We start from the raw sequence: 19,690 nt of genomic DNA, 5'->3' as shown, positions 1-19,690 counted from the left end.
GCTGCTTAGCCCTTAGCTGACATCTTTTTCACACACAGACAGACACACACACACACACACACACACACACATAAATGTACAAACACTGTAGCCAATGGAATATGACCTGGTTATTGATTTACAATCTTTGTTGAACTAACCAGGAACATCTGAACAGTTACTATAAACATATGTACAATTTGCATCAATAGCTTATGATAGAGTTCTCCTGCTTGTGGCCTGTACTCATCACCGTGTTGTATTGATTCATTACACTCGTGCTGGATTCACAATAGACTCTGAACACATTTCTCTCCCTGGACCTTGATCCATATCCCGTATTCAGGACACGCTCCTCTCTTCTGGTATAATTCCAGTCTAGCTTCCCTTTGAAAAAATAACAACTCTTTTATGTCACTGTCTTCAAGGTCCGAACTCGCAGATGGTGGCATAAATACTGTAGATAAATTAACATGAAAATATGTCATTGAATCCTTCCCCAAATCCTGCAAGGTAAAGTTTTAGTAAAGTTGAGAAGGAGACAAATCTGGGTCAGGGACGAGAGGGAGCATCTGTTTTAAAAATCTAAAAAAGCACGAAAACCTTAGATGTAAAGCTCCAAGAAAATAATACTGGGGTCGTCTGCATCACATTAAATGCCATCGTACTGTATTCAGTGAAAAAATGCATATGATTCATCACAGCGCAATATGCAAACCAATGTTGCACAATGCACTTGGTTTTGTGTCTCAGACAACCACAGAAGAAGTGATTCATTCTCTGTTATTGACTGTTAGACCACTGCAGCTGATATTATCTGCTGTGTTTATGCAAAGGAACTGACAGGATGTTGTGTTTTATGAGTTCAAATATCAGGAACAACAGCACTGAAGGGAGCAGCACTGAATGCACAGTACACACTGTACATAAAGTGTGGGACACTGTCTTCACGATGTATAAATACAGCACGTGTGCACATGCATGATTGTGTGTGTGTGTGTGTGTGCAGACATTGTAAGCACTGTATACCATAGATGAGTGATAGGGTTTCCCCATAAGCCTTTCTATAGGTCTTGCATTCCTCTCATTGGTGGGGTTTGATGTGTACAGACCTTTCAGCTAATCTGGGAAGAATGTCGTCTGCAGACACACACACACACACACACACACACACATGTGTTCCATTAAGTCCAGATCTGCGTAAATAATATAACACGGAGCAGCTAACGTTACAGGTAACTATAACCCCACAGCTGTGCCTTGGCTTTACAGTGCCCCACCAGCCCGACCTATAAAAAGGCAAAAGCCAACACTCAAATCTAATGAGGAGACGTAGCGTGTGTGGGAGGCGGCAGATTTTTTTTTCTCATGTTGGATGTTGAGAATAAAATCTAATTAAAATAATATATACCGGCAAATGTTCTTTCAACTTCAGCGAAACATAGCAAGGTTATACGTTAAGCTACTTCACAGTTGAACAATAAAGTACTCTGTATTATTAAAGATGGAAGTAACCGTGAATATTCCATATGTAATTAAATATTAACGATATGTCCTTGTGCTAAATTTGACCCCATTCAAAATCCTTTTTTTTTTGCTTTAAAATTAACACAATTGTATGTTTTCATGTCCTGTACACAAAGTACTCATCAGCAACGGCCTTGAGTAATGGTCTTATTATTTTCACAGCGAGTCTTACTGAGCTTAACTGTTCTCGGGTCTTTCTCCCCTCTCTCCCCTCTCTCCCCTCCCTCCCCCTCTCCCCTCTCCCCTCTCCCCCTCCCTCCCCTCTCTCCCCTCTCTCCCCCTCTCTCCCCTCTCTCCCCCCTCCCTCCCCCCTCTCCCCTCTCCCCTCTCCCCCCTCCCTCCCCTCTCTCCCCTCTCTCCCCCCTCCCTCCCCCTCTCCCCTCTCCCCTCTCCCCCCTCCCTCCCCTCTCTCCCCTCCCTCCCCTCTCTCCCCTCTCTCCCCCTCTCTCCCCTCTCTCCCCCCTCCCTCCCCCTCTCCCCTCTCCCCTCTCCCCCCTCCCTCCCCTCTCTCCCCTCTCTCCCCCCTCTCCCCTCTCTCCCCTCCCCACTTTTCCATCCACCTCTCCTCTCTCCCCCGTTCTTTTGCACCCACCTCAACCGTCACTTGCTCGTTGTGTCAAATGTTGTGTTTCTCCATGGCATCGTTAGATCTCAACCTCACTATGTAAAGTACCTTGAGCTGATGTATGTTGGGATTTGACACTATGCACATCAAATTGCAGTGGATCAAATAGCGTGTTTGCAGACATCTCAGCCCCTCAGTGTGGCTGGAGAACCACGTGTGGCACCGAATCGTCCAAGCGAATGGACTTTCTTCAACGCGATCTGTCAGAAGTAATCTGTAGCTGCCGCGTGCATCGTTATAATGAGTATCATGGAAATGTGTACATGGACATAAGTGTTTGTCACGTGGCAGGAGTCGTGCGAGACAGCATATCACAGCTTCCTCTCCCCGCCCCTCCCCCCCATTGTTAATGCTTCTAGATCCAGGCGACCATCATTGGGTCTGTGTGTGTTTATTGTCTGCCCGATCCGCTCGCGCTGATTGGCTCCATCGCACCGAGCGACAGGACAATGTTTGCTTTTGCTGTCTGCGCCGGGGAAGTCCCCCCCCCCCCCCCCCCCCTGTTCTCGAGCAGGCTACAGTAACTGATACAAAGTTCAGAGGATGCCAGTGTCTTCCTGGTGTGGTGCAGCATCTTCCTGTGGCTGCACAACAAAGTTAGTCAGAAACTGTGCGAACTGTGTATTATTTACCTCCACTGATCTCAGGGAGGATTACAGCAAAACGAACACACACCCAAAATCTCCTCGGTGTTCTGTTCTGGGCCGGAATGAGAGTGTGGTTGCTCGAGATTAAAGAGAAAGAAAAAGCGAGGAGGTTAGACTCAACTCGGTGTCAAGCGGCGATGTTAAACGGCTGCCAGCATCTGGTTTCGGTAGAAATATCACAGAAACCCAAAGCCAGCCAGAGAGTGGAAGAGAGGTGAAGAGGGTGAGAGTGTGTGAAGTGAGGGCTGCAAAACAAAAGGAAGGTGTCAGAGAACAAGTGTAGAGAACAATGCTCGGCGCACTCGCAAACTGTTGTGAGCCGGCGAGTGAACGCGAGGAGTTTGGCTGTTGCTGTTCTGGGTGCCAGCTCTCCTAATGAGTCTGTCAGGGCCAGTTAGCACAGCCGGGCCCGCCTGTGTCCCCTCCAGGCCACAGACAGCTGTTATTAGCCCCGTAATGGCATGCCACAGGGCCAGATTAGCCCTGGCACACTGGAGAAATATCAAACATTCACTTACTGCGGCTCCTTGGCTGGCTGCAGCAGCGATTCTGCGAGGCATTCATTTAGCCGGCGATGCTGGCAAGCTACCTAACAAGCCACGTAAGAACAGTCTCCAGTGAGGGATGCAGTTAGTGTACAGTAGCTGCTCCGCTAGGCAGAGAGAAAAATGTATGTTTGGCTTCGAGGAAGGACGAGACACAGCAGAACACCCTATGTGGCTAATTAGGGATGTGGCGACACCAAGAATTTAGAAGTCGAAGCCGATTACACGAAAATTCCACGATTCTAGATACCCAATTCGATACCCAACAAAAAAACAGGAACCAAACAATAAACCTCATTTACTGTAACACACAGTATTTGGACAAACAGAAAAACCACAGTGGCTATGTAGCCTTCAAGTGATAAATAAAAAGACTATTCAAATTATAAACAGATCAACGGTATCTAAGAAAATAAGGATGTGGTTTCAGATATAGTGCACTCTAGAATTTTGGCATCGACTTGTACCAAAGTATCGGTTCTCGTGACATCCCTACTGCTAATTCTGACCTATTTATTTACCTGACCCTCATTGTTATAAACTGCAAAGAGAAAATCAATTCAAATGTGAATATTGGAAAAATCATAAAATTACATTTCCAGACAGTGAAAAGCTGCTCTGCTGCTTTATGAGTTGTCGGCTGTTTGGGCGGCTCCGAGCAGAGCTGTAAATGAGGGATCCTTTTGATAACGCCGTGTCATCATTATGCGAACCATATTGACAAGATGGCCGCGGCTGTCTACTCATCTGTTTTCACCTCTCATAACGAGCAGAGGAAATCAAAACCTTACACAGCAAGAACACGCTCCCGCTGCACCGGGAGATAACCTGCACTGCACACAGGCTGCGATGGGCCTACGCCATTAGCTCTGCACACTGTTAACACATACAGGGACCTGCTCTGCAGAGATTGCTGGGGTGTAAATCCATTTTCAGACTGATACTTCTTCAATATGTTTAATGCATAGTATGTTACACAAGCTCCTGCATACATGGCCTTGTGTGTTCAGGGTAATCAGTTTGTAGTGAGGCAAATAGACAAGATCTGCAAAGGTGTTTTATTGGTGGTTTCACTGGAAAAGGATTGATATGACTGGCTACAGAGGAAAGGTGGAAACATTCGGTTGGTTCAGGGACATTTTCTCACTTTAACTGTTAAGCATAGTGAAAGTGTCTCACAACACAGCTAAATGAAGCGCTGCCCATGAATGTGTTTGTGTCTGTGTGATCTGTGTCTGATAGAAATGTTTAAAAAAAGAAAGCGAGGAGAAGAGTAAAAAAAATAAAGAAGTGTGAAAGAGAAATTATATTTGTTCTCATTAGCAGCTCAAGTGTGGCAAAGCCATTAAGCACTTTGCGGCAGGCATGTTTTTTTTTTCCTCTTATTTCTAGAGCCCGACAGATGACAGATGATATATATTTGCCGATATGAGCCTTTTCCCAGATGATATAGATGTTGATTGATTTTCACATTCACATGTATTTTGTTTTCTTTATTTATGATCATATTTATTAAAATATAATTGTTTAAAAACTGTCTAATCTAATACCTCAATAACATTTCTCAGACATCTCAGGGATTACTACCAAAATTTATAATTGTATTGATATATATTGTTTTATTCATATATATATATTTAAATCTACCGATAAATTGGTGTCAGAATTTTTTTTACAATTTAATATCGGTATTGGCGGAGAAATTAACATCAAGGAATCAAAGGATTGAAGTGAGATCAGCAAAGTTCAGAGAAAAAGAGACGAGGAGTGAGATGGAGAATCAGATTTGAAGTGAACCCTGGGATGTGCCGCTGCTGTGGCTGTGAACCCCACTGAGCAGCCCCGTCGCTCCCCGGCAGGGACCACTTGTTGCGAATCATTAGCTTCCCGGCCACAGAGGGCTTTGCCAGCGCTCCGTCAGGTTGCCTCATGCAGCTGAAACTCACACGGGGAAGTACGAGGAGGAGCTGGCAGGCCTAGTCCCCCACTGCACTCTAATTATCAGCTGAGCAGCGTATAGGAAGAGGGAGCCGCTCGGGAGCCCTGGCTACCAAACACAACAGCTTAGTTCCATTAGTGCCGCTGACGAGCAAACCTCATCCAGTTATTATGTGTGGTACATCACCATGAGGTGATGTGATGTAACGTGGCAGATAGTGAGCAGGGGCTTTGTGATTTGGTGGAAATTTATGAAACGAGGACTGTTAAGAAAAAGGGTCATCATAAAACGTGTGCAGCGTCTGTGCGGCTCGGCATCGGGACGATGAAATAAAACCTAAGTAACTTTGAAACTCAATTAGCTGGAAACCAATTAAATTCAAATCTGTGTCGTTTCCCTGTGATTTTACTACTGGGCTCAAATCCTGGTGAAGTTTCACACTGAATTTTTCTGTTCAGCAAAGAGACTAAACTTGAAATCTCTGTTTCCTTCTGACCCTCCAGAGCAGATACGCAGCCGCAGATCGAGGCGTGAGGCTCTACAGTTCCCTGCCCATGCGCCCAAACCCTGACGGCAAGAGACTGCCCTCTACTGGGGTAAGAATCCTCTCTCTCTTACCACCCCCCTCCACCCCCCCCCCATCCTCTCACCCCTTGATCTCACCCACATGTACCAAAAAAAAAAGAAACATTAAAACCCGCGCACATCCAGTGAGAGGCACGGTGACACATCAGCAGTCGTGTAGACTTTGACATTTTTAGTATTTAATGGACTTTCCCAACACAAGTGGTAGCTGGGAATTCCTGTAATTGAAAGCTGAACGACTGATAAATACGGTCACAGGTATCTGACATGACACTTCCCTCAGCCACCACGACTCCTCTCTCATCCTCCACCACCGCCACTGCTGGCTCCCACACTCAACAGACCTGCTCTGCCCCCCCCCCCCCCCCCCCCACACCATGATTGGCCACCGCAGGGCTCCCAGGAAAGCGCCCTGTCTGACTTGGTGGTTTGTGTGGTGGTAGCTTTTCACAGAAGCGTGTGTGTGCAGCTGATAGGGCGGCTAACTGCCTCCTACTGTATTAACACGGACAAAATGTGGCTTTTTTAGACACAAGACTTGAATGTGGATTAAGTGCCAAATTATTTAAATATTTTGTGGAATTCCCTTTATTTTACATCAACTGTTTTGAACATCAAAGTCTTATAATTGTAATTGTTAATAGAGATGCTTGGGAAAAAAGAAACAGATAAAGTTTATTGAAGTTCAGTGATGCAGCACTTGTAGTACTTCGACTTTGACAAAGTGCTGGAACAGTCGCTCTACCTTGTTTGTGAAACCGCTCTTTCATTTTCATTTAAAATATAAAAAATGAAATCTTTTAGTGTTGTGAAAATCATAATTAGAATCTCGCTTGTCCTGCTTTTATGCATTTATGTAACAAAGGAGGGGGGGGGGGAAATGAAAGAACAAAAGAGCAAAAAGAGAGAATTTAATTTCATATGTCCTCCTTTTTCATGTTTCACTTCGTGCCGCTGCTTTTTGAATTATCTCTCCGCTGCTCCGGGCTCAATGAGAGGACGAGTGGGTGAGCGAGGGAGAGACAGAGTGAGAGAGGCAGACAAAGCGAAAGCTGCGTAATATTGTTGGTGCGCCCCTTTTTTAATTACAACAGAGATTGTATTGATGTCTCAGGCCACATGTCCTAAATCATTTATCAAGGGGGGAGAGTGCTAACAAAGCATTTCTAAGAAACCCATCCTCTCTCAGGGGCTGGAAATCATACGCTACCTAAAGTGAATATTGTTAATGCCGCTCTGTGGAGAAACCCACATACAAATCCTGGGAATGACTTCCTTGTCAGGTAGTAAAGATGTATCCACTGTCATGTGATCCTCTGTTCAACCAATGCATCTGAATCCACATGCATTTCTAAGGCTACATCCATACAACTACTACATTTCTGTATTTCTCAAGAGTTTTAGAGATGTGAAAACGGAAATGTTTGGAATCGCTGCATCCTTCAGAAGATCGCGTCACAGCAGAACGACTACACTGTCTAAATTCAAAGATTCCTCAAAATGCGACCGACGAATTCTCCACCTGGTGGATCCCGGTGGAAAAATTGTTTTTCAAAGATGGTGGCACCAAGCGAGGCGAAAATGACAAATGTATAATATAATATTTTTTAAATATAAGTCAAACGATCAGTTAATGGCACACATGTTAAAAAGCTGAAGAACTTTGTCGTCTGTACATCTGCTGCCAGGCCCGGCTGGAAGGGGCGGGATCAGCTGGTGATGCAATAGGAAGCCTAACCCGTCTCACCAAAACGCTCATGTGGACAGAGATCAGTTTAGTTTGAAAATGCAGTTTTCAAAGAAATACTCAGTTGTTTGGATGTAGCCTGTATCCCCTACTTCTACTTGCTTTGGATCTGGAACGTCTTAAAGATTAGATCTCCTGCATGTGCCGATTAGAATTCATATCACACACAGAGACAGTTTGTGCTATTTTCACTCTTTGGTTTTCCGTCATTTCCTTTTGTCTGTTATTACCTGGCTGTGCAGCATCGGTACATTAGCACCGTGCAGCTACAGCCTGCGTGGAGAGGAGGAGGAGAACATGAACCACTTAACATGCAGGAGGAAACCAGACGTTTTTCCATTGCACTTATCAGGTGTTGTGGTGAGAGCAAGTGTCAAGGTGCAGTAGGTCCCTGCACCCCCCCCCCCCCCCATCTCCTCTCACCCATCCTCTCTTCCTTCCTCCCCTCTTCCTTCCCCTGCACACCTCCTTTTATTTCCCCACTGATCTTTATCTCTGTTCCTCCCTCACCTTCCCACCACCACCACTCACCACCATCGGTTCAGTTAAAAGTGGGCTTGGCACTTCCGCAGCAAACCCCTCCATACACACACATACACTCAAAAACACACACACACACACAAACACACACCACCACCTCTTTTCTCTCTCTCAAGCTATAACCTCCGACTTCTGCTCTTCACCTCTGTGTTTCCTGTCAAGGTGCACTGCCCGCCTACCCCCCCCTCCCCTCAACCACCAGCTCTGCCCCCGCAACCTTTTTCCTTTTCTTTCTTTTAACATCTATAATGACTCTAAATGCCTCCAGTTCATTTTTTCTAAACGCTCAGTGCAGAGGGCATGACCCGCGACGCCGCTCTGCCCCGGTCTTGCCGATCCCTGCACATATTCAAATACACATGTGTGTGTGGTCCAGCTATTACTGGGGGGAATTAAATCAGTTTGCTCACATTATGGGGACTTGTCATGTGTGTGTGTGTGTGTGTGTGTGTGTGTGTGTGTGTCTTTCTTTAGTTATGACTTATATCAATTTTGGTTCAATACCATCATTGTGAGGACATTTAGTCTTCAAAGGGTTGTTTGACTTGGTTTTAGGGTTAGGGTTTAGAATAAGGTTTAAGTTAGGGTTAAGCATTTAGTTGTGATGGTTAAGGGAGGGGGGGGGGGGTAGGGAATGCATTATGCCAATGAGTGTCCTACCTAACTACCAAGAGACAATTGTGTGTCTGTGTGTACTTTTACAGATGTCTTTGTGAGGACCATATAGTAACTCCCTCAAAAACTTGTCCCAGGACACTTTGACATCCGACCCTCCGATTAGGGGACGACCCACTCTACCTCCTGAGCCACAACCTGATCCAATACAACATTGTTGTGGGTTTGAGCAGTGCACGGCCTTAAATGAGCCACTGCTGTCTCAGGTATAGTTTTGTCATCAGTCAGTTTCTGCATCTGCATCGATAACTGGCACAGTGACACAAAATAGTGAAATATGTGTAAAGTGATGCACATGGATTCTCAAAGCTGCTGGATTGGAAGTGTGTTGGATGAGCGTCGGCATTTTATTTGCAGGGAGTCAAACACTTTGAGCTAACACTGTACTTGTTGTTGTTGTTTTAGCTCCACTGTCTTGACAGTGATACATCGGTTGAAGGTTCAGAATCTGCTGTAGCGCAGAGATGACAGCATCGTTTCAGGACTCACTCCTCTTTCTCTCGCTGCATCTTTCGCTTGCTTTCTAGATCTCTCCCCCTTTTCTCTCTCTCTCTCTCTCTCGCTCTCTTTTCTGAGCTGATTTGGAGGCTTGCATAGTCAATTATGGAGGGAGTGAGATATGGTGTGGGGGCTCCAGCTTCCATATTTTGGTGTGATATTAATATTGCATGAGCACTATTCTGTAGCGAATATCTAAGAGACTGCCTATTAAGGCAGTAGCAGGAGAAGAATGTGACACACACACACACACACACACACACATAGACACACACACAGACACAAAGCCAGAGAGCAGGGGTGAATCAGTCAGGATCAGGCGCAGGTTGTTATAATTAGTGTTTTCCAGATTTATTTTGGTGGGATAATAAGAGTGACTCATTTTCCTGTTTAAGATGTCATGTTTGTTTATCTTGACATGGTTCACATCACACTATACAGTGAGCGTGTTTGATGTTGCCGAGAGCTGAGGGAAGTTCCACTGTAATTGTGCTAACAATGGAATATTTGAACACGCCAACGGAATAAACAAAGAAAACTGAGACACAAAACAAATGCTAACAATGAAAATAACACAATGTTAAGATAAGTGTAATATTGCAAATCAGGAGTGATCTGATGACAGGCTATTTATTTTATATTTTTCTGCCGCTGGATGTGTCTCAGTGATGCATACAGTAAATGTCAACAGGCTGAGCAGATCCCCGGCGATGACAGAAAGCCTTGGCGTGGACAATTTTGATTGCAGAGCGGTGGTGACACCGGAGGGCCTGTGATAGACATCTCACTACACCACTGATTCTCATGAGCCCTTGATATTAAATTAACACACATTAATACCGTAGGAAACATAAATGCTCATTATGATATCGGTTGGGTCCTGTAAAGTAAAATATACTTTTAGTTTTCTGCTCTACTAGCTAATATTAGTTTTTTCAGTTTTTAATTGTTTTGTTAAAGTCAGTTGATGAGCGAGAAAATGTCAAACGTAATATTTTATCTTAATAGTTAAAGGTTCAATGTGTGCAATTCAGTGACATCTAGTGGTTAAGTTGCGTATTGCAACTGATTACCCCTCACTTCACCATCCCCTTGCAAACAGGACAGAGAACCTGTGGAAACATTCATAAAAACTCAAAAGCTGTTTAGTTTTTCCAGTCTAGACAACTGTAAAAAGACATGGCGGCCTCCTTAGAGAGGACCCGCTCCCGATGTAAATATAAACCTTTAATAGGTTACACTGTCTTACAACTTAGCTATTAGTAATGAGCCACTAAATCTGGATGAAATGTGCATGTGTAGTGGTATTTCACTGAAAAAATACTGTAAACAGTGTGATAAAATATCATAACTGGATTTGTTTGTCTAAAGTTTATTATGTTTTTCTGAGCGCTAACTACTCTCAGCTTTGCTCTGGATAAGTTCAACTGTACCACACTCTCCACGCTGCTTCTGAGTAAACATCTATTATTCTCACTCGAGCTGCCAAACCAGGCGGGCTGCTGCAAATCTCCCCCATATCAAACATAATAATCACCAGGCACAGTTTCTCTCAAAGGACTCAGACCTGCGAAACACGACGACGAGGTTTCCCAATACAAGGTTTCTCCTCCTGTAGTAGCTTTGTTCTGGGCCTAGTCAAAAAGCCCAGAAGGCCTTGGGCCCACGAGTGGACACAGACAGTTAGTCTGTAGCCCAGAAGCCTCACTCTGGGCCAGACGTCGAACAAGTGCCCGATGACCTTACAGAACCAGCTGGAGTTTAAAGTCTTTAAAGAGGCTGATTCTCCACAGTAATATCATCGTCCATGCCTCAAAGAGGCTGGATTAAGGCCCACTTCCCCCCCTCGCTGAAATCTAACAAATGTGTGGAAAAACATGACAGCCAAAGCCAATGTGGAGAGAGAGAGAGAGAGAGAGAAGAAGAGACAGGAAAAGAAGGGGGAAAGAAAGTAAGGGAATCTCACTCCACACCCCCGAACTCCTCCTCACCCGCCACCCCCACCCTGCCAGTTATATCAATGTAGTTGGCTTTCTCTGAAATTCAAATGGCAAAAAGAAGATGAAGAAGAAGAAGAAGAAAAAAAAAAAGAAAGAGCAAAACCTCTGGCTTTGCAGGGGTGGGGGTGTTGAGAATGAGAAAAAGACCTGCCATCTATGTATTAGTGCCCTGTAAATATTACATGAGATCCACATTCACTCAGTTGTTTGGCATTACTTCCACTGGATGGGTATATTATTTTAGAAACCATGCCTTGTTTATGGAGAGGCATGACCTACTTCCAGGCTCTCTCTCTCTCTCTCTCTCTCTCTCTCTCTCTTATTCGCCCTCAATCTGCAAAATCTCAACCGCTCGTCCCTGCTGAACAATTACAAGGCAGCGAGACCCAAATGGAGATGTTTGTAGAAAACAACATGTGTATAATTAAGGTTTAATGAGCTCTTGTCAGGGTGGAATGTGCAATTAGATTGGTAATAGAAAATTCAGCCTGAGCGTTCGTGGCAGGGGCTGGATGTGGAGTCAGCATGGCAGTGAATGAAACAACAGTGAATTATTTTGAGCCATATTGACAGAAGTGGATGGAGCTGGATGCTGCATTTAGATTTAAATACACGTTGAAGTCCCAGATACAGAAAGACGGGCTTCTGGGTTTTTTTTCTCAGTGGTGCCCTATTGTGCGTTTTCAAATCACTGTACTTGTGCACAGCAGGTTGGTTTCTTGGTAAAACGGTTCTTAAACAGCAAATTATCGTATTTGCTTTACCACCGCAGAGAGGAGTGATTCAAACGTCACTGTTTGAACATATATTATATTACATTACATATCATTTGTCTGACGCATTTGTCCAAAGCGACTTACAATTAGTAAACTCAACATTTATGAGGGTCCATTTAGGGGTTCAGTATCTTGCCAAGGAAACTTCGGCATGCAGATGGGGAAGAGTGGGTTTGAACCGGCAACCTTCTTGTTAGAGAACGACCTCTCAACCCCCTAGGCAACACCTAGGGGGTTGATATATTTATCTAATTTATATTAACTATTGTGAAGTACCACACTGAAAGATAATCAAGTTTAGGAAAGGCCCACATGGTTCCAAACATGCAGGAATGATTTGTTTTAAAATCTCAAAAGAGGCTCGTGACCACTGAGTTATTGTGCAATTACTGGTTTATCATGTTGCTGCTGAAATTCTTATCGGCCGGGCTCTACTCCTGATGGAGGTAGTGGGCTGTTGATGTAGTAAGACATCTTATTATGGAGGGTGAGTCCGTGGATGAAGCGGGTCAGAGGTCATGTCTTATGTGATGCGATCGACAGACTCACAAACACAACTGAAAGAAGCGACTCTCTGAGGGTGATGTGATGTATGCTGATTTTTTGTCTTCTTTTAAGCCAATCAGGCCTCAGATTGCTTCAATGCGTTTCCCTCTGTATAGGTTTCTGTTGCAGAGACTCAGGACTTTCTCCACCAGGCCCTGTGTCTTTTTTAATAAGACACTTGTGAGGGCAAAAAAAAAGAAGCAGGTATCTCGCTGCTCTCTTTTTCTCGGCTCTGACAGTCTTTCTCTTGACTTGGTGAAATTGCTGATTGCGGGTCTGCTGGAGAAGACGATCCACACACACACACACACACACACACACAGAGAGAGAGAGAGAGAGAGAGAGAGAGAGAGAGAGAGAGAGAGAGAGAGAGGGAGAGAGGGAGAGAGAGAGAGAGAGAGAAATCGTGTTTGGCTCTTTCTGAATTACTTGACTGGTCCCTGAAAGAGAGGGCCCTTTTGTTGGCTTCCTCAGGGACTGCCCTTGAAAGGCCCCTATTGTGCGGTAAGCACTATGATATAATGCAAGTGGATTTAATAGATTTGATGGAACACACAGACATGGATATAAAGCCCTCATGTGATGGGAAGCAGAGGAGAACCACGTTTAAAGAAATTAAATGTTCTGACTTTACAGGAGCTTTCATTTTAAGATAAATATTATTGATTGGCTCCAATCGACTCACCAAACCCACTGCTTTCATCTTCAAAGCACACACAGTATGTTTTTGGAATATTGTTTTGTTTCAGATTTGTGTATCGCTTGATTATCCGTGTCTGTGGTTAAACCTGAGTTGTGCTGGAAGTCAGTGGGGAGATGGAAGGGGGGGAGCTGAATGTCAGCGATGTGTTAGCTTTGTTTTCATTGTGTTAACAGGAGCACAATGGTGCGATTGTGTGGCGATCTGAAACCCTACACCTACCCCAAGCTTCGGAGGGTCAGAGGTGGGGGAGATGTGTGCGTGTGTGTGTGTGTGTGCGTGCTTGTCTGTGCCTTCAGCCCGACTAACCATGCATTCTGAAAGACCATGAAACCGAACAGTAATCCTTCTAAACCATTCTGCTCCAGCGGCTCGCTCACATACCAGATCTGCTCATCCGGAGTTCTTGTAAAACGCTCTCATTTTCCACATATAAATTATGTGTTTCTTTCTTTTTTCATTTCTACCTCGTATTCCGTCTCATTATTCTGAAGGTGCCATTCGAGGAGTGGCCTGCCTCTTGAAACCCCTCAGTGTGATGGACAAGACCATAAAGCGAGTGCAATAAACCTGAGATGAATGTTATATCTTAACACCGATAGAGGCAATTAAGTCCATCATAAGCGAGAGAGGGAACACTCTTCTCTGGGGACTCATTCACTTGCATGGTTTAACATGATCCCCGGCTAAATGCCTTATTTTATTTCTCCTCTCAGCTCACAGCTTACAGTCAAGCACAAATTAAGCTGATGTGTTTTTTTTTTCACACAATTTAGTCTTTCTGTCTGATCTGTCCTTTTCGGTCGTCATGTTACTCCCTCCTTCTCTCCCGCTCTCCCTTTCTCTCTCTCTCTCTCTCTCTCTCTCTCTCTCTCTCTCTGTCCTCCCCATTTCGTCGTATTTGTCATGGTAATGTAAAAAATCTCAGCTGCTCCAATTCATTTTGTGCTCTTTCAGTCGAGAAAGAAGGGCAATTCTGTTTCTCCTCAGTAGTTTCTGTGTGTGGAGGTTGAAATGTAATGAAGACCATATTTCATCTGCGTGGAGTTATATGACTGGGCGTGGCCGAACAGGTCTGTAATGGGAAAATAAATATTATGGAAGGTCTAACTTTGTTATCTTTATCTCGCCGGGATCAATGTGTGTATTATTGGATAGGATACATTACACAAACATGAAGGCATGCACGCAATGTGCGCACATTCGGGGCCAGGAGCGTAATGCAAGCACGCTCGCGTTGTGTATACAATGTGCGAGCGTGCACGTACATAAGGAACACATAAAGGTGAAATACACAATGCAGCAGCAGAGATATCCACAAATGCACACAGGCAATCCATATCTCCTTTACAGCACACCATCCCCCATAGCCCCTGTGCTTTGGTTAGGTCTGTGTGTGAATGTTGTGTGTGTATGTCTGTGTGTGTTTGTGTGTGTGTGTGTGTGTGTGTGTGTGTGTGTGTGTGTGTGTGTGTGTGTGTGTGTGTGTGTGTGTGTGTGTGTGTGTGTGTGTATGTGTGTGTGTGTGTGTGTGTGCTTGCCAACGAGTCATTGAATGCTCTAATGACCACAGTCCTGACACAGGTATTTTGACTGCTGCCTCTTTCCATCGGCACAATGACTGACATGTGATTAGTTACGCAGGGGTGAAAAACTAGGGAGGCACACGCTGGTACCATGAAAAGAGACTAGGGGGTGGGGGGGGAGGGTTAAGTCCTCCTCTCTCCGTGTCTCCTGCTTCATCTTCCTTCCAATCTAAAACGTCCCTGACTGCAGTTACTGGTTGTGCGATTTTGTATTCAGTGCGTACTGTAAAGCACAGCTGGGCTCGCTGCGACCTTATGAGAAAAGCCTCTTGTGAAGATCACTGCAGGTTAGTGGTGCTGTAGCACAGAATGCAAACTAACTGCTGGAGCAGGGAGATGGAGTTGATACAAGGCTGATCTGAAAAATGCTTTTGTCCGAGGCAGAGATCCACTGCTGCTTTACTGATGTACTGGATTGTGAACTGACCGGATTAAATACAGGTCTTATCTATTCAAATGAGATCCAATGAGAAGTTAAACAAGGGAAAATTTTAGCAATAGCATCCAGACTACTTTGTATTGGCAGTCACCCAGAGTTTTAATAATCCAACTGGTACTTCAAAATATCTAAAATGGATCAGCACAGGCCTGTTTGACTTTGATATGGAAATAAAAAGTTTAAAATGTACGGTGTATTCCCAGATTTTATTTAATAATAATTGGTGGCAAACAGAAGAGTTTAAAGACAACCTTTAATAAAACTAACGGAGATTTGGAGCAGAACTTCAAGCTTCCTGAGAGTTTGTTTCATAAACGTGCTGCATGGAAAGTGAACGCTGCTCCTCCATGTTTCATTCGGGGACAAGGAGCAGACCTCAGCAGCAGATCAGAGATACTTTGGCCTTAAACCATCCATATGTTTCCAAATCCTAATTTTCTCAAACTTTTACAAAAAGTTTCATGATATAATCTTCCAAAGGAAACTTTGTTCGAAAGCCTTTGAAAAGCTGCGTTTCTGATGTGTTCCAGTCAACAGTTGTTCTGTAACCTCTATGACTGTGGTGCACTTCCTGCATCAAACTGACATTGGTTTGGCTTTACGCAAACACAAAGCTATTTATAGCCTCTCCCGCTTTATTCTCTCCCTCCCATTCGCTCCCTCTCTCTATCTCTCTCTCCCTCTCATGTATTTGCATTTGTGCTATGCAAACAGGAGTCTGGTGTCAAGTGCGTCAGTTGTGCAGACCTTGCTTGTCCCTTTTCTTTCTCGAGCCTCAATCTATAGCTCCGAATGTTTCCCCCCTCTTTCAACCCTCTCCTCCATCTCACTGTAGCTTTCCACGTCTCTCTCTGTTTCGCTGTCTCTCTCACCTTCACCCCCTCCCCTCCCCCCCTCACCCTCCACCTCTCTCCCCCTCTCTCTGTCTGTGTTTTCCTTTGCTCGATTGTTATGCTGTAGATTTGACCGCTATGATTAATGACCTCAAAGCCTCAGGAAAGCAAACAGAGAGACAAACCTCCCCTTTTCTCATACTGGACGTCAACTGTTCACACCGAGCACACGAGGACTTCTGGACTACACGATCTACACGGAGTCAGGAGGCGTGAGAGAGAGGCATCGCAAAAATTTCATCCGATTACTGCAAACAACAGCCACCACCTGACAGACAGACCAGCTTCCACTGACTGTAAAATCCCCATCAATTATTCACTTACACTTTCTTTACATTTGTTAAACAACAGCGTCATAAACAATTGTAATTTTATATTTTGTGTATAGATACAATTATCATCTCGCTCAGGTTCAAATGAGCCATTCTTAAATGTTTCATGAGAAGTTTGAGTTCCAGGAAACAAATGTGAATGTGACTTTAAACTTCCAAAAGCAATGTTGTAGCTATTACAATATTCAGCCGATAGCATTTTCTGGCAGATGGAAGTCAACGCTAAGAAATTGCTCCAGCGTGTTGGCTAATGTACAATTGACTCTGTTTATGTGTGGATTAAACATATGCGGTACAAGATAATTAGTGAACTCTAGGGTTTAGTCGGCCAATTTTTACCCGTGGTCAGTTTCAGGCCGTGCTTCCTCATATTTCCAGACCTTGTGCTCAGCTTAGCTAGTTGACTCTAGCTTCACTTTAACAGTATTGACATGAGAGAGGTAACTCTCAGCAAGAAAGTAACATTTTAAACCATTCCTCTCGACTTCAGAGCCGAGTCAGATGATTAAACTGTGATTGACAAGTGGTGAATTCACTCTAAGAGCTAGACAGCCTTGTAGAGCTTTAATTTAAGGTCTTGCACGGATTTCTTACCAAGGTCTCCTCCTCTTTCTGCACTTCAGCATATTTATTGTATCTTTAGCTGAACAGACATGTTTCTAACCACCTTGATTTGGAAACTGTTTGTTATTCTAACAAACCTTCCCTCTGTGACTCCTTCCCTTCGAGCAGCACAAGCACTGACACAGATTTCTCTTTGCTCTATGACACCCTGGATCTTTTTCCCCACTCGTTGCTCCTCCCGATCTGGTTTGAAAATAACCTTTTTTTTTCAGACGCCATCGCATCGAGCACAATGTGATTAGGACGGAATGTAAAATCATTTCCAAGAGCAATAAAGAAAGTGATGTCATTTTCATTGCAGAATACAGTGATTGTTCTTCCTGCAAACTAATAGTGCTATCAGAGAGAAATCATTGCACCGGTAGTAACAGTTCCATTACAGGCTGAATGATAACTTAGAGCGGGGCCTCGAATTGAATAATGATGCAAGGCGCTGCCTTTGTGTTGTAGTTTGTTTGCTGCGCTGACAGTGTCGTGTGTAAAGACACCAACACAAATGCAGGAAAATGGCTTTGAATTTGAATCTGCCTATAATTCACCTGGAAAATATTCAAATATCCAATAAAAAAAAAAGTCCTGAAAGGTTTCGCATCGAAGGGCATAGAGTACATCAATTTAGTGCATGGAAGCTACGGCTCATTAGATGTGGTGAAATATGGCTAAGAAAAAAAAATATGGCCCTTTTTCTGTCCCCGCCCACAGCTTGAGAAACCCAGGTTACTGTATTCGCATCCATCCCATTACTTGACCTTACAGTAGCAGTGGTAATTTATCTCGGCCACTACGAGCTGTCTCGAGGTGTGTTTTGTTTCCTCGTAAATGGCTGGTGCCAAATAATGTCAGCCGCAGAGGCAGGGAAGGCCTTTGGGAGCATGTGTTAGTGTGTCCGCCTGTGTGTGTGTCTGTGCATGTGTGTGTGTGTGTGAGTTTTCGTGTTTCAAGCTGCGGCCTCTGGCTGTGACCCCGGTGTTATTCACACTACAGCCAGAATAAGCACTCCATTGCCACTACTGCTGCTTCAGCCCTCCTCTTCTTTATCTCTCTCTCTCTCTCTCTCATTCATGCTCTCTGTTTTTCTCCCTCCCTGTATAATATCTCCCCTTTGCCACTCGCCACTTACACATGATCTTTACCCACTCGTTTACCACTAGCTCAAGGATACACGGTCCCTTGTCTTGGTCATCCTCCCCCTATGATCTCAACCCGTAACCTTTCCTCGAGCCCAAACTCCCCTTCGGGCTCCTTCAGGTCGATGGGTCTGAGATCTGAATTACCGGGGTTGCCTCGTCCTTGTTTCTCTGGTAGAACAAGGACGACACTAAAGGTTTTCCTCACCTCTTGGAGCCAGTGTGGTCTCTGACTCATTAGCTGGTCAGCAGGGTTGGTCAAAGTTCTCATTTGTCAGCCATGCTTCAGGTTATACTGTTCTCTGTAAAAAATAGATTTCTGCGGAGGAAATTTCTGTATGACTGAAGTTGGCAAACACTTAACATTCACAAACAAGGGACAGTTCTACTTAAATGCAGTTATTTGTCATGTTTGTTAAAAACTATTGGTTGCACCACCTCAGTATCATAAGCATTATCGTGAGCTTAGCATGGCTGTAGCATTAGCCAGCATGGTAACATGTTAAGCTAGCACTCACATTCACACAGGTAAACCATTTAATTTAGCTAAACTGTAAATATACACAGTCCACAACCAGTCGTTGGAAATAATCTCACAACCCAGTTTTATTTCAATGTTCTTTTGGTACATAGACCCTTATTCACCTGTTTGAAAGGTTTCCTGGTCCCAGTGGGAAGTGGGAGATTCCAACTCTATTTTCAGAAGGGGGAATCTGGAGTGTACCACCTGGCAGCCAAGTCCAGATGTGGTGTTTTAGCTGCTATCAAAGAAATCCTGTTTTAAGTGTCCATATATTATTGTACAGGGATATTTCTGAGACTGACTTTAGGTGAAATGCTGATCGGCACATACATATTTTGAATTTCACATCTTGCAGAGATTCGCTAATTGATTTGTCCGATTTCTTGTAGGAGGGGCTTCCGGTATAAAGTCGGGGGGGTAGTTGCTCCTACGGGAGTTAAGCTTCGGCCGCATATACTAGAGCCAAAGAGGCAGGGGCACAGGAACTGTTAGGGTCTCATATTTAAGTGACTGCATAAAGTATGCATGATATGTTGGTCTGAACCAAAGCATTGTCCAGATGACATTCCACAGAGCCATGTCTACATGCATCTGTCAATGGAAATGGGTCTGCTACAAGTGTGAAGATCTCAGTGATCTACCTTTGTCGACTTAAACATTTCCACTCTACCGTTACTTTACGAAGCATGGACTCCCCTCAGGTTGACTCAGGGACTCCTAACTGATCTGGGTGAAGCCGTCTAACCCACCAGTGGAACAAGCCTCCAGCTAAAAATGTCAACAAAATGTAATCACACTATTGTTTGCTGTGGTTTACTCACAGCCTAATTTCATTCT

General features: G+C 44.3%; 1 protein-coding gene across 9 annotated transcripts in view; it reads left to right on the top strand.

The window, feature by feature from the left end:
- tox2 (TOX high mobility group box family member 2) overlaps nt 1-19,690 on the top strand; it is a 113,627-nt gene that overhangs the window by 47,047 nt on the left and 46,890 nt on the right. For 7 of the 9 annotated variants that reach the window (XM_053430259.1, XM_053430251.1, XM_053430242.1 and 4 more), the window contains one exon: nt 5,766-5,858. In XM_053430259.1, coding sequence (XP_053286234.1) covers nt 5,817-5,858 — 42 coding nt within the window. In that variant the 5' untranslated portion in view covers nt 5,766-5,816. Of the gene's footprint in view, nt 1-5,765; nt 5,859-16,075; nt 16,544-19,690 lie in introns of those variants that run through there. The other 2 variants (XM_053430268.1, XM_053430285.1) reach the window with 2 other exon arrangements.

This window comes from Pleuronectes platessa, chromosome 2 (assembly GCF_947347685.1).
Source record: "Pleuronectes platessa chromosome 2, fPlePla1.1, whole genome shotgun sequence".
NCBI lineage: Eukaryota > Metazoa > Chordata > Actinopteri > Pleuronectiformes > Pleuronectidae > Pleuronectes > Pleuronectes platessa.
Note: the sequence above shows the minus strand (reverse complement) of the source record. Positions and strands in the feature narration are given on the sequence as shown.